The following is a 15,702-nucleotide window of genomic DNA, read 5'->3' as shown; positions in this document are numbered from 1 at the left end:
ATTGGTATACTATGTATATTATCTTGTTGGTGGTTTAGTATCCGTCTTGTATTATGCATAATATCATTTAATTATTTAACTTTTTTGGTTATTTTTAAGCATTTTTAGCAATTTCTGGTAAGAAATATGATTTCAAGCAAATCATTTTGGATAAAATAAAAATAAATTTTTAAAAGAAAAAACAAACATACGAAATTACTTACAAGTTTATCTCAGATAACTATACGATGCCAACAAACACTTTGTTATGAGGATCAGCTTTGTTAAAACACTGAGAGTATAACAAGTACATCTAAACATGCCTTTAGTTTTCGCCTCATGATTCATCATGAAGGAGAGTGGGTTCTGACCATAACATGTGTGCAATGCATTTGGCAAATTGGGTCATGCACTCCAAGCACTATGCTCCATTGCCAGGTCTTGGATGTGAATTATGATTGAGAGAGAGTACAGCTATCTAGTCCTATGAATGGAGGGACAAAGGTGGTGGATAGAGTCATAGAGGCAAGCCATGTTTGGTGCAACATCCCAATCAGTTGCAATTGAGGCAGGTTTACTAATAAGTTTGCTTAGAAAGCTACTGAGCATAAAAAACCTGGGTTCAGGCCATATAGCAACAAGTTAGATAGAATCATGATCTTTATCACTGTAAGATATTCATTGCTATTGAACAATAAATAAAAATAAGAATAAATCTAAAGAGCCATAATGATGCTACTTTGCTAGATATGAATGTACAGGGTTTTCCTCAAATTATGGCGCCAACGGCGGGGGCGGGAAAGAGAGGGAAGTGGTTAAATATTAGAGAGAGGAAGTGTTTCAAATATGTGAGAGAGAGGGAGCTAGAGAGAGAGATGAGTAGTTCAAATGAGTATGAGAGAGAGGTTAAATATTACAGAGAGGAACTGTTTCAAATATGTGTGTGAGAGAGACAGAGCTAGAGCAGTACTACTCGGGGCGAGTACTCAGCTCATGCCCGATCTGAGTACTCGGCCCTAGTTTGAGTAACTTTCCCGGAGTAGGGCCGATTAGAATAGCAGCCAAAAAAAGGTTAACAAAATTATAAAAAACACAAAACTAAATCCAAAAAAATAAAAAATGTATGTTTAAAACAAGGTTAAAAAAAACACATCAAAATGAGGTTAAAAAATAGATTCTAAAAAATCAATTTTTGACGGGGGTGTTTTCAAAACAATCCAAAAAATATGAAAAAATATTAAAATAATTTTTTATGGCTAAAACACATTCTAATCTTTACCAAAATGATGAAAAAAATAAAAAAAATGAATTCCTTATTTTTTTTTGTTTTTTTTACTTTTTTTTTAATATCCTAAATAGAGCACCCAGCTCAGGGGAAACTCAAGCTCACCAGAGTGTTGAGCCTGGTGAGCCCGAGTACTCAGGAATCAGACCGAGTAGTCAAACAAAACACTAAGCTAGAGAGTGAGAGATGAGTGGTTCAAATATGAGAGAGAGAGAGAGAGAGAGAGAGAGCCATAAACGGTTAGAATGCGGGTGTCGGCCAACTATAGTAAATTTTCTCCTAAAATCATTAGTGAGAATCATGCGGTCATGCAAAGTTGTCGTATCGTTGCTCCTTTTGCACAGGGTGTGAAGCAACAGATGAGGGGGCCTCAATGGGCGACAAAGGGGGGGCCAATGCTTTTTCATCCTTTGATGCTTGGAGTATCATGTGTCTTGTCCAGCAATACTAATGCAAATTCAACTGCTTTATCTCTTTCTCTCTCTCTCTCTTGATAAGAATCATTTCCCACTCATTTGTTATCCACTAGTGCATGTGTGCATAGAAGAACTTAGAAGAACCATGGTCAAAAATGTTGCAACATCTTTTGACTCCTTTTAGGGTATCCATAACCATTAGCCCTCCACAACATTGAAGAGAAAACTAATCATCTAGAGACATAAGAGGGACATGAAGATTAAAAACTACTTTTATGGTACACGTACACATCATTTTGATGAGAACCATTTTCACAATAATTATCCACAAAAAAGAAAAAAAAAAAAAACCATCTTGCACATTCTTGTACACGTGAAGCGGGGCCGTTGAACTATCCAAAAAAAAAAAAAACCTGGAAAAAAAAGATGAAAAAAAGAAAAAAGAACGTAAGGCATCGCGGTTCCAAAAAATAAATGACTTGGTGACAAGCCCTTGTGTACCCAATACCCTTAGCCCTTATGGCCAAGTATTGAATCAAATGTCAAGGTAAGTGATATATTAGAGGGAGTAGGAAGGGTAATAAATATAAGATAAAGAGTCCTACAAAGAACTTCTTAATAACCTTCAACAGCTCTATTACAGCCCCTTATAAGATGGACCTTGTGGTATGGGAGTACTCTCTCAGTTAACTTCTCCCTCGGGAAATGAGGATGGGGCATCAGTGGTTGGAGAGAGGATGTGTTGACGAATATTGTGGGTTGCAAGATATTGAGTTTTTTATTTTATAAGAATATAGTTGTAATGAGCTTTGTTTACTAAAAAACAAGAATTGTAATTCTATAAATCTCTAATAAATCAGAGTAATCTCCATAAATGAGATATTGATTTACCTTCCGTAGACGTAAGCACAATTGTCATACCACGTGTACGTCTTATTGATCTTTTTCTCTTTCTCCCTCTCGTCACCATTTATCTTATTGCAAATTCTACATGATGCTTCAACATAATGTCTCACCCTCCACTCCCACCGTCAACATATCAAAAGAAAAAAAAGTGGGGAATCCTCCCATCACTCCCTACTTTTGATCAAATAGTTGTTCACATAGCAGTCGCTCCCATCACTCCTAAAAGTAGGGAATCCAGTGGATAAGAACAATTGTAGGAACATTATGATTGCCATGACTGCAGATATAGAAGAAGGCCTTCGAAGAGAATGGAAACTCAGTCCATACACTTAAAGCAAAGATTCTAGCAACAATCATATCAAGAGTGAAGGTTTGGAAGAAGCACCGGGAGGAGTACGGTAACTCAGACTTCCTTACCCACTTCAAAACTGTAGTCAAATCTTCCCTACTATTGCGAACAAGGTCAGATAGATGGGAGGCATTGCCGGTGATTCGATAAAGCTAAACTTGATAGGATCAACCAACATAATCCCGAAGTAATACCAGACATGATTAGGTTGCTAATCGTGAAAAAGACTAGAAAAGTGTCATCTAATCGACAAAATGGAGCAGCATATACCCGGCAAATTTTATCCTATCGTAAACAAAATTACATTATTATTTAAAACAAATACACTCGTGCAAAATTTAGATGTAACACCAATATGCGATAAGATAATAGGGAATAGATTTACGTGGGCTGGCCACGTGTGGTCCACACCCAGTATAGCACATGGTAGGAGGTGCGAGTTTTTTTTAAGTAGAAGGCTAAAAAAGGGTCAGGGATATGCCCAAAAGAACATAGTTGGAAGTAGTAAGGAAATATATGGGAACTCATGGCTTCAGTGAGAGTATGATCATTAATAGAACAGAAAGATGTATTAGGATTTATGTAGGCGACCCCAACTAGTTGAAAAAAAGCTTTGATGATGATGACAAGGCAAAATTAAATTAACTAAATACATTAAATCTCCTTCAATCGTGTTTAAGGGAAAAAATACTCCACAATGCGGTCGAGGAAGGTATCTCTACGGCAAACTAGCACGAGGTAACTAAGAGAGAACTGTCGGTGATCACTCTAATTTTGTATGGTTCTTGACAATATGGTGATACATAAAAGCATGTATGATAAGATTGTCTATTTTTTTATAAGAAGGACATAATTCCTATTAGCTGTTAGATTTGAAATCGTAAGGTTGGAGATAAAGCTCAAAATTTAGTTAGTTTTTTTTTTGAATTTTCTTTATGTCATATGTCATTATCATTATCATCCGAGCCTTATCCCAACTAAATATGGTATTACATGAATCTTGTTTTAACATCTTGCTCTATCAATGATTATACCTTCAATAAATCCATCAATAGCCATATCTTTTCTCGCTACTTCTATCTATGTCTTTTTGAGCATTCGTTTTACCTTTTTAGAGCCTTTTACTTAAATCAAACCACAAACTACACCTCCTAAGTGGTGTTGTATTAATTTATATTTTTTTGAACCTTCACTTTACCCTTTTAGATCCTTACATTTGAACGAAACCACACCTCCTAAATGATGTTCTATTTAGCCCATGCTGCTGCAACTTATATCACATGTCCAGCAGCCTACTTTCACATCTGGTGGTCAAGAGTGGTAGTGACTTCCATCAAATATTAATGGTCTTGTACTATACAATGCATGCACATCAATTTTATCTAATCAACCAAGATATAACTACTTTCATGCCACTCTTACTCTTAATTTGAGAACAATTTTGGTGAGAAAATAGACTAAAGCTGCTTTTTGGCGCACGTACTCAGTCTGATAGGAACCAGTAAGCACACGTACAGAGAGACACACGCGCAGAGAGAGAGAGATGGTGGTGGGGGAGGGGCATCCATGTGGTGGGGTTTAGGAATAAAAGTTAGAGAGGAAGGGGGGGGGGGTATCTTTGAAAGTGGGGTTTAAAACAGGAATGAAAGATGGCGTTAAAGCAAATCATAAATAAAGATGAGACGGCACCTAAGTAGTGATGTTCCATATGGATCTAATAAAGCACTAAAGCACAAATCACATAAATAGTAAAAGGGAAACAGACATTTTGTGTGAGAGAGAAGCAAGCAGTATTGAGGGGTGCTCTTTTACTGGGGTTAAAAGCAAATTTAAGATTGCATTTAAGGTAAAGATAAAAGTGAAGAACAAAGTATTGAGGTGTAGAGAGATAGAGGGCTAAAAAAATACAGAAGCAAGGGATCCCTGATCAAAGTATTTAACGAAGTCCAAAGCATAATAAATCGTTAATAACAATGTGTTTAGCTTAAGCTGATGCCAAATGTGGAGGTAGTTATAAACCCACCTAAATTTAGAGGGAGCCATAAGCACATTTAGAGAGAGAATCAGTACAGTGCCCAAAGGAGTAGCTACACACATTTAGAGGGTGTTACATGCAAACTAACATGAAGATTTAGAGAGAGAAAGAGAAAGAGAGAGAGAGTTGGTGTCAGGGGGTGCAGCTTTTGCTTTTCAATTCCTCTGTTTTAAAGAGTATTCAATTGGGTGGGATTCATGCTGACTCCTCATGCTTTGTTGAGGTGTTGGTATCAATAAAGCGAAGGAATAAAGAAAACCAAACAAAGATCTCATGAGATGGAACACAAATCTCTAGACCATCTAGGGATTCCCATTCATACTTTTAACAAAAATTTATACTTAAAAAAAAACTCAAAATTGGGACTCTAATGAATGGCCAAACGCAGGGAATGTTGGATTCCATAATCCCTTTCCCTTTATCTATTTCTTTTTTAAAACAAAAATTTTAATTCAAACACAGTTTTCAATGAGAAATGGATGATTGAGCCAACAAGGAATTTCATCTTTTTCTCTCATTATTCTCTCTCTCTCTCTATGGCTCGATATTTCCATTTCCCTTGAAGAAATGATTTTGCTCCTGAGCCAAGTGGGTTTCCATGATGAAAGCATGAGCCCCCCCTCTTCTTTTGTTTTGTGAATGACATCTGTGTGAAAAACCCATCAAGAATTTGAGACCAACCCATCACCCAACCCACCATTAAAACTCTTAAACAAGCTCTGACTGCTGCCCTGAAACTAACAAGCCTTTCTCTATCTGCAAGTCTACCAATATGAAGAGAGAAGGTCTCTTCTTTTGGGTGGTTTTCTTCTTTTCATGGGCTTCTTCCACTGCTTTGCTCTCTCCCAAAGGTGTTAATTTTGAAGGTAATTGAATGTCTTTGGCTTCTGCAACTTGGGTTGCTTTCATTTCTTACAAACTTTGATTAGCACTCTGTTTTTTGGGATATTTATTCCTAGCTTTCAAGCGTAAATATTTGAATTGCTTTCTCTTGTTGGAAGTGGATTTCTCTTCAGTTTCCTTTTCCGTTTACTGATATTTTTTTTTTTTTATGTATTTAGTGCAAGCTTTGATGGGTATAAAACAAGCTCTTAAGGATCCTTTGAGTGTTCTGGAGAACTGGGATGGTGACTCTGTTGATCCTTGTAGCTGGGCCATGATCACTTGCTCTCCTGAAAATTTGGTTATAGGACTGTAAGTTTCTTTCAAAACTCTCTCTTTTCCTGCTAATCCTTTATGAAAATATTTTGTTATTCAAGATGTCTGGAAACAGTCTCCATATGAAAGTCCATAATACTATCTAGGACTGTTAAAAATCTCTCTCTTTCTCTCTCGCTCATTCTTTCTTATTCAAATTAAATGGAGATGGATCTTTTCCTTCAAAATAACTGGATACAGTTTCCAAATTGTTATGGCACCTGAAGGAACTTTCATAATAACTGGATACAGTTTCCAAATTAATGCTATGGCACCTGAATGAACTCTACTACTGTTGGAAATTACTCTCTCTCTCTCTCTTCCAAATAAATAGAAATAAATCTCTTTCCTTGTATTAATTATGATGTGATGCTGAAGAGTAGTCCACTGAACTGAAAGTACACTGCAAAAATGGAAAGAACCATTTTTCTTAAGAAACAAGTTGAATTCTTCTGTAACTGAACTTACGTGCCCCATAAAAATCTTAAAGTTACTCAGATTTCCTTATTTATTCTGTCCATTAAAGAATAGTAGTATGGGCAGCTCCTGATAAACTTCTCAGATTCACTGTAAGAATTAAATGGAATGAACCATTGATGAAGGTCTAAAGAGAGAGAGACTGTTTTTGGATCACAGTGATTGAAAATGTTCCTTTTTGCTTCAAATATTTACGATATTGTAATGTTTGCAGGGGAACCCCTGGCCAAAGCCTATCTGGTACTCTCTCTCCAAGCATTGGCAACTTGACCAATCTTCAGATAGTGTAAGTCCAAGAAGCAAAGTGTATTGCTTTCATTTTTTCTTCTTCCTTTTAAGAAATCTCTGTAATTTTGGTAATAAGATAATCTTCTCTTTTTTTATTTGCAGTTTGTTGCAGAACAACAACATATCAGGATCAATTCCTCACGAAATTGGAAGGCTATCTATGCTTAAAACCCTGGATCTTTCGAATAATCTCTTTGATGATTCGATCCCAAATTCAATAGGCAATTTGAAGAGCCTTGAATATTTGTAAGTAACAGAGAAAATTGTTATCTTTCTAATTTTGAATTTTACTTTCTATATTCATAAATCTAAATTTGGTTATGAATTTGAATGGAGATCAGGAGGCTCAACAACAACAGTTTATCGGGACCTTTCCCTTCGTCTCTGGCCAACATTTCGGAGCTTGCTTTTCTGTAATTCTCTTTACCCTCCCTCTCTTCTCTAAGCTTTTCTTCTGAGAACTTCACAGTTTTGATTGTACTCTCTCTCTCTCTTCTTCTGTGAAAACTTCACACTGTTGATTTACTCTCTCTCTCTCTATGCTTTTCTTCTGTAAAAACTTCAGTCTCAATTTTAATATCTCTCTCTCCCCCCTAATTGCATGATGGAACTTGCCAGTTGGTTAACGTCTTTCTTGATGTTGAGATGCAGGGACTTATCTTACAATAATTTAAGTGGACCAGTGCCCAAATTTCCAGCTAGAACATTCAAGTAAAGTCTCTTTAGCCTGCTTTTTGTCTTTTTTCCTGTTCTAGGTTTCTTTGTCTCTTTCATTGGGTTATTCTTCAAATCTCTAACAAGAATCAGAGTATTGAATTCTGTTTTTAATGTTTTAATTATTCTTCGCCATTTTTTGCAGCATTGTTGGAAATCCTCTGATATGTGGAAATGGAGCAGAGAAAGATTGTTCGGGATCAATTTCTCTTCCTCTCTCTTTCTCAGTGAATGCAACACAGAGTGAGTATCTTGATCTTTTTGTTTCATAAAATTTCATGGTCAGCTTAAATTCTTGCTTTCTCTTTCTTGTTTCTTTCTTATAGTTTATATCTGATCTCCTTAACTCAATTCCAACCTTCAATTACTGTACAATCTTCGGATCTTTGGCCACCATTTGTTTACCTTCCTCCTATCTGAAAACTATGAATATTTCCTTATGACTCCCATCTGTTTACATTATTTTGGGTTTTGTTTGAACTTCGCTACTGAGCTTTGTGGTTTCCTATACCTGTGCTCCATGTAAGTTAGTGTTCGCAAAATTAAACCGGAACAGTTAACTGGACATGGGGCCAAAAAATTGTTGAAAAAAATAAAAAAAAAATGCAAAAAAAAATCTACTAATATATGAAAAGCATATGTATAATGGTTAAAAAAAAATGCATTCAAAGGAAGTTGAAAATTAATGAAAAAAATGGAATTTAAAAGTGAGTATCAATGACCAAAACAATTTTTAATATTTACCATAATGTATATAATATTAAAAAATATTTTGCAAATCAAATTCCTTATTTTTGGGATTTTATATGCATTTTTTTAAATTTTTATTTTTAAAATACCAGCGGATCACCAAAACGGCCCGAAACCGAAACCGGCAAGGGCCCAGTTCCGATCTAACCAGGCGGTTACCGGTTAGATCGCCTGGTTTTTCTAACAATGGTGTAAGCTTCCAAAATCCTGTATTTTATTTGTAAGTTTTATTCAATAGCATCATGTACCTTTTTCACAAGCAATTCCACTTCACTGTTTTTTTTTCCTTGTGCTCTTCTTGTTTTACAATTATGTTGTGGATCAAATGCATCAAGTGCTAATTTTGTTATCTCTCTCCTGCAGGTAATCAACCCTCAGACAGACCCAAAAGCCACAGGGTGGCACTTGCATTTGGCTTGAGTCTTGGTGGTATCTGTCTCCTAATCTTAGGATTTGGGCTTCTCCTATGGTGGAGACACAGGCATAACCAGCAGATCTTCTTCGACGTCAATGGTACACACATAATCAGCTTGTCTCCGTGAGAGAGAGTGCACTTCTTAGTTCTTCCCGCGTACACCAAAACCTCAGTTCTTTCTCCAGAAAATAAAATAAAATAAAATAAAATAAAAAGACCTACTTCTCAGTTCCTGTGTAGTTTCATCATAGAAGCAAAAAAGCAATTCAATGATCTCCATTTGAACTAACTTGGCCTCACTATATCTGGAAATTCTTCAGACCAACATGACGAAGAGGTCTGCCTTGGCAACCTGAAGAAATTCCAATTCAGAGAGCTCCAAGCTGCCACAAATAATTTCAGCTCCAAAAACATTCTTGGAAAAGGTGGATTTGGCATTGTGTACAAAGGCTATCTTCAAGATGGCTCAGTGGTAGCTGTGAAAAGGCTTAAAGATGGCAATGCAATTGGAGGAGAGATTCAATTTCAGACAGAGGTTGAGATGATAAGCTTAGCTGTTCACCGGAACCTCCTAAGGCTTCGTGGGTTTTGCATGACCTCCAGTGAGAGGCTCCTGGTTTATCCCTACATGTCGAATGGAAGTGTTGCATCTCGACTCAGAGGTGAGATTTTTCGAGTGTCACACTTGTTCTTCTCGTTTCTTGAAGTTCATCTAATTGAAAGGTTGGTTTGATGGAGGTAGTAAGTTTTCAGCGACGTTTTTGGACTCGCCCGAGTCCACTCTGACTAGGGCGAGTAACTCGCCTTGCTCTACTGGCGTGGTGAGAGTTGGGGGCATATTGCGCGGCAACTTGCCTGGCTCCATAAAATTGCAAAAAGAATACAAAAGCTAAAAATAAAAGAAAATTAGAAAACACGAATATGTTAGTTAGTGATATATGGTTATTTGATTTTGATAGTTTTTAAGATGATCTAGTAAATTTATATTTTTTTTCCTTTTTTCTAATTTTTTCTGAAAAATTCAATGTATACATAAGTTTTTCAATAGTCTATCCTTTATAGATTTTGTTCATCTTCTTTATTATTCTAATGCAATCTATTGCCTCTTTTAACTTTTATTTTATTTTTAACAATTCTCAAACAATTATTTTATTTTATTGATTTTTTACAATTTTTTGCATGAGCATGACTCAGCCAGGTTACTCACCTTGGCCAAGGGGCGTGTCCCTTGGCCGAGCCGATTTCCTAAACATTAACATTTTAGAGTTTAAAAGTGAGAGTAGATGAACTCAATCCCAAAGAACTGAAACAAATTGTATCACCTTTATTCTTCTTTGAAGATAAGTTAGAATTAAAAGGTTTTCTCTAGTAGACATTATTTTCAATCCCAAAAGGGAAAGCATAACGTATACCATTGATTCATTGTATATGGTACATGAGATGGGGATGCGCCATCTGTTCTCAATGATCAATGATGGAGATTAACCAGATGAATGTTCTGGAGGCTTGCTACTGCAATATTGCATCCATCATTGCCAATGGATGTTACACATCCAATTGATGTTCTGTATACCATACACCATTGGTGGCTGTTATACTTTCCATCACATAGATAGTATTCTTTGTCTGCAAGAGCATTGTGGTCTCATTTGTGCTCAAATAATTGCCTTAATGAATTTCAGGTGTTCTTAATATTTTAATTGTTACAACATTGTATCTAATGTTTGATTCACTGTATTTGTGGATTTTGTTTTTTTTGGGTGGCGGAAGGGGTGTGTGTGTGTGAGAGAGAGAGATGCATGAACAATAGTAGGCTCCTCTCATCTTCATGGGCAACTCATCAATCACTCACTCTTTTCAAAACAGCAAAACCTGCATTAGACTGGGGTACAAGAAAGAGAATAGCCCTTGGAGCTGCAAGAGGACTACTCTACCTACATGAACAGTGCGATCCAAAGATTATCCACAGAGATGTGAAGGCTGCGAACATACTCCTTGACGACTACTGTGAAGCCGTGGTCGGTGACTTTGGACTTGCAAAGCTCTTAGACCATAGAGATTCTCATGTGACCACAGCAGTTAGGGGAACAGTTGGTCACATAGCCCCTGAGTACCTCTCCACAGGCCAGTCCTCTGAGAAAACAGATGTCTTTGGCTTTGGAATCCTTCTTCTTGAGTTAATCACAGGGCAAAAAGCACTCGAATTTGGAAAGGCAGCGAATCAGAAAGGAGCCATGCTTGATTGGGTGAGAAGAATTTGCAGTTTAAAAATTTATTATTTTTTCTATAATAAGTTTATGAGTTAAGATGATTGAACTACTTTTGTTTGGAATTTATATTTATATTTACATTTAAGCATGACTTAGTTTTTTAAAACAATTCCCAAAAATTTAAAGGCTGGTTCTTTGTACACATTCTTTTGTTGAAAATCTCACTGTTATCTTTGCAAGATCTTAGGAAATGGAGATTTTGACATTATTATTATTTTCCATTCAAACTTTTCATTATCAACGTTTCCTTATTTTATTTTTTTCCCCCTCTGTTCATCTTTATTCAAATGAAGATGTATGACATTTACTGCTTTCCAAACACTTTTCCCCTTTTGCCTTGTTTTTCTTTCTTCAGTTTTATAACATAGCCCTTCAAATGAAGGAGAAAACAAGAAATGCAAAGCTAATATAAGTTTTGTAACAGGTGAAGAAAATCCACCAAGAGAAGAAGCTCGATCTACTGGTCGACAAGGATTTAAAAATCAATTATGATCGTATAGAGCTTGAAGAGATGGTCCAAGTGGCTCTTTTGTGTACCCAATATCTACCTGGCCATAGACCCAAAATGTCAGAGGTTGTGAGAATGTTAGAAGGAGATGGACTTGCTGAGAGATGGGAGGCATCTCAAAGATCTGATACCTCAAAATTCAGAGGCTCCGATCTCTCTTCAGAGCGCTACTCTGATCTCACCGATGACTCCTCTTTACTTGCTCAAGCAATGGAGCTCTCCGGCCCAAGATGAATACTTTCAAATGCATTAGTTTTGATTTCCTAGCTGAAAAGTGCATCTATATTCATAGTTCTTTGAATTGTTGGAGTTTTGGTGTAAGTGTATAGAGAGAGAGAGAGAGAGAGAGAGAGAGAGAGAGAGAGAGAGAGAGAGAGAGAGAGGAGTGCATGCAGTAGTGAGAGGACTGACCTGATGAAAATTACTTCTTACTGTACATAATTTGGTTGAGACTGATTTATATGAGAGAGAGAGAGAGAGGTACATGAGCTTGTAAGGGAGTGTGTTGAGTTCAGGTTGAAGCTCTGAAAATTGGGGCAGGTTGATCTGCTGAGGCTAGTTGGTGTTGTGCTATATTTCTTGCTTGGGTTTGTAAGAATAAATGTGATGATGGAAGCAGGTGGTCATTTGTTTCCCTTTATTGTGATGGTGATGTTGAATCATAATTTCAATTTGAAGCCATGCATCTTCTGTTTGAGTTGCTTTGGATCTCCTTTCTCTCTCTCAGCTACATTTTATTTCCACAAGTGGCAGATAGTAAAAGTTCGAATAACTTGAGTTTGTGTAGCGCAACTTGCTCTTGGCTTGGTAACACATGTCAACATTCTTACGATAGGCTTGCCTAGTTGAGAGCTGTATTTGAATTATAGGCTCTCTATTTGAATTATAGACACTCCTTACTCCTTATTCATACTCCTTACTCCTTATTCGTACGAGGAATGTCTATATTTCAGATATGGGATATCTGCCGTTCTGGACCTCAATGCATTTACTAGGAATCAATGCAGTATTACCTAAGTACCTTAATTTTAGGTTGGTATCGTGTGTCGACACTATCAAGATTAACAACCTTATTTTTCCATGCCATGCTATATGAGAGCTCAAAGGATAAAAAATACTTATATTTTAGACATGGGGTGTTGTCCAGGCTACCCAAAAAGGCTCCACCCTGAAATGAGTAAAAATGATGAACTCTACCATTGGGCTTATGTAATTAAATATCGATATGTTTATTGTAGGTAGAAATTGAAAATAAAAGAAGCTTTTTCAGACAAAATTAAAACAAAAAACAAAAACAAAAAAAAACAATTTATGCAATATTCTTCAAAAATTTCAAATTTCACTCATTGAAGTTAAACACGATAACTCCATATATATGTAATAACTTTCAAAATTAAGCTTGTAGCTGGTAATACATTAAGAGATTTACGTATTTATATTTAACACCAATTGTATAATATTTTTCTTTTCCTTTTATTTTTAACTGTTTAGGCTAGGATTTGTGAGTTGTAGCCTGTAACCCATGTGGTGAGCACGAGAACAAGAGCAATTCAAAATTAAATTATAATTATTCTACTTAGTTAAAATATAAGTCACTCAAGTTTTATAAGACAAAATTATGGAGCAAAACATAAAACAACAGATAATATGTATATGTTAGTAATATACTAATATGTCAGAGAATATGCCAAAACATTATCTGAGGATGAGATCTACAAATATTAATTTAAATTTTTATTGTGGCCGAGCAGTTTTTATCTTCTTTTTTTAAAAAAAATTGAAATTTTTTGTAAATTTCATATTATATATATACATCAAAAAATATAGTGCATTTAAAAATTTTATGAAAAACTAACTGTACAAATGTGTCTGCTGTGCACTAAATGTTAAAAACTTGGAACACCTACTGATCATGAGTTCATGACACCCGATGTCAGTGTTCAGTGTCCATATAACCCGCGTTCCTTATGGATTTGACCTAATTTCCATTTTATCGAATCTTTTTAAAATGACGCACCCCAGCCTCCAAGCCAAGAGTAAAACTGTCGCAAAAAAAATAGAAATAAGTAAATAACTATGAAGCTTTTAGGGGTGACATGGACCCCGCACCCAACCCGCTACCCAAGGACTAGACCCAATCTGGATGGGGTATAGATCTAAAAATTGGATTCGGTGCATCGGGTTTGCGTCCAAATCTTGAACCCAAACACTATTTAGATCAGGAATATTTTTCAATATCAATTTATAAAATATATTTAAATATAATTAAATACATAGATATTTTAATTTTTGGGTTGGATCCGGTTGGGTCTGGGTTTAGATATGGTTGGACCCAACCCGACCCAACATGATTGGTTGTCACACCTAGTAGCTTTGGACTTGTAGAGCACCTTTAAGTAGGGCTAGTGACAGGCCAGGAATGCCCTAGTCCTAGCACGACCCTTGTCCCCTAAGGTCGGCCCAAGCTCGACTAGCCCCAACCAGGCCATGGAGGCCCTCGCCCACCAAATAATTTAAGAAAAAATAGTGCCGCTGGGCCAACCAGGCCCAGCTCTCAACCACATTTTGTAGCCCAAACCCAACTTGTTTGGGCCCCAACCAAACCAATGGGCCCATTGCCAACCCTAACTAAGTGTCCAATAAGTGTACTAGGAACTACCTAAGCGCCCAATAAGTGTACCAGGCACTTTTCATTTTCTCGAGGGAAAAGTTTATATAGAGCCGAGGCTCTAAACAAAATTTGACTTGAACAGGTTGTTTTGATGCTCAAATATCTTCAAATTGATCATTTCGGCATCAAGAGGTGGACAAGAGAAAAAAAATGGGTTGCAAGTTATTGAAAATAGTGTATTTTGTAACGTATTTTTGGACCGTTAATTTTCAAGATTTTCAAATTTTCATAGATATGTCGATTGACACTATTTTTGAAGCTTTAAACTTTATAAATGACAACAAAAATATATTTTAAAGATATCACAAAGATTTTCAATATTAAAGCCATATTTCCCGATACTATTTGAAGGTAGGCTCTAATTTGATTTCTTAGAGCCTAGGCTCTATGCAAACCGCACCCTTTTCTCATAGGCTTTTGAAAAAGCCAAAGGCTTATAGAAAGGTACAAATACCATGTGGCACATATCCATCAGCAATTCCTTCAAATAGTGCTTCTTATGTTTCCCATCAACCCACAAGGACTCCTGACCCAAAAAAACGACACACAAGGACTTAGTAGAATAATATGGTACATGTACCTTAATATACATCCATTTAATGAGATATTTATCAAAATATATCTTAAGAAATTCATGTTTAACATTTTATCATTATTTTGTCTTACTTTCAAAAAGGGTGGCGAGAGCTGGGTTTAATCTTCAACATTTCTCTTCTCTCTCTCTCTCTCTCTCTCGATTGTGGGGACTATGATAATACAATTGCAGTTGTTTAAAAAATCATTGGGTTCTATTTTTCTATTTTTGAAGTGCAAAAAATGGTTTGTGTGAAATCTTAGTTGCTAGGTTGATTAGGTCACATTTTCAAAATTTAAGGTCCTAAAAACATTGCATTTTACGTGATATAATATTTTCAGTTTATAATAAAATCAAGGAAAATGGTTTGATAGGGCTGCAGCCCTTTCAAAATAAGTAGTGCCTCACCTCATAACTCATCGAAAATTGCAGTTCATGCATTAAAAACCTTCACATCTATCATCTCGACTTGAACATTATAATTGTGAAAAATTAGGATTTCAAACTATAAAAAAAATGTATATTGTAACAAATTATCTAGACCATCTATTTCGCCTTAAAAATAAGTGTTCATATATTGTCAAGATCTATACTGTTTTTTGAGTTTCAAATTTTTATAATCAGTGTTGAAAATTGATTTTAGAGCCATTGTAAATATTTATATTGCTGCAAGTACCTTCCAGGATTTGAGGTGAGGCTTTATTTTGTTATCATAAAGCCTAAGCCTTATAAAAAGCTCATCCTTTCGGCAAACTACTTTCTTGGGATATTGGTATTTTTCAATACGAAAATCTCCTCCAACATATATAATGCTTAAGAGGGACCAAAACTTAAATCGACTTGATCATAATTAACATATATTACAATA

The 15,702-nt window shown here is 36.0% G+C and overlaps 1 protein-coding gene across 1 annotated transcript; it reads left to right on the top strand.

The window, feature by feature from the left end:
* The first annotated feature begins 5,560 nt into the window (after window positions 1-5,560).
* LOC18434023 (protein CLAVATA3 INSENSITIVE RECEPTOR KINASE 5) lies at window positions 5,561-12,268 on the top strand. Its single transcript, XM_006844098.4, has 11 exons — window positions 5,561-5,836; window positions 6,032-6,164; window positions 6,859-6,930; window positions 7,035-7,178; window positions 7,274-7,345; window positions 7,584-7,643; window positions 7,792-7,889; window positions 8,760-8,909; window positions 9,132-9,473; window positions 10,678-11,057; window positions 11,506-12,268. Exons 1-11 carry the CDS (start codon window positions 5,743-5,745, stop codon window positions 11,821-11,823), a joined length of 1,863 nt encoding a protein of 620 aa, XP_006844161.1. The 5' UTR covers window positions 5,561-5,742; the 3' UTR covers window positions 11,824-12,268.
* Window positions 12,269-15,702: the final 3,434 nt, after the last annotated feature.

Source organism: Amborella trichopoda, chromosome 10, assembly GCF_054954075.1.
Source record: "Amborella trichopoda isolate Santa Cruz 75 chromosome 10, AtrichopodaSantaCruz75HAP2 v2.0, whole genome shotgun sequence".
Taxonomy (NCBI): domain Eukaryota; kingdom Viridiplantae; phylum Streptophyta; class Magnoliopsida; order Amborellales; family Amborellaceae; genus Amborella; species Amborella trichopoda.
The sequence above is the reverse complement of the archived record's forward strand: the minus strand, read 5'-3'. Positions and strand labels throughout refer to the sequence as shown.

Coding starts and splice junctions, on each gene's coding strand:
- LOC18434023 (XM_006844098.4), top strand. CDS start 5,743: ATGAAGAGAGAAGGTCTCTTCTTTTGGGTGGTTTTCTTCTTTTCATGG. Junction 9,474..10,677: donor TGTTGCATCTCGACTCAGAG/GTGAGATTTTTC, acceptor TTTTCAAAACAG/CAAAACCTGCATTAGACTGG. Junction 11,058..11,505: donor AAGGAGCCATGCTTGATTGG/GTGAGAAGAATT, acceptor GTTTTGTAACAG/GTGAAGAAAATCCACCAAGA.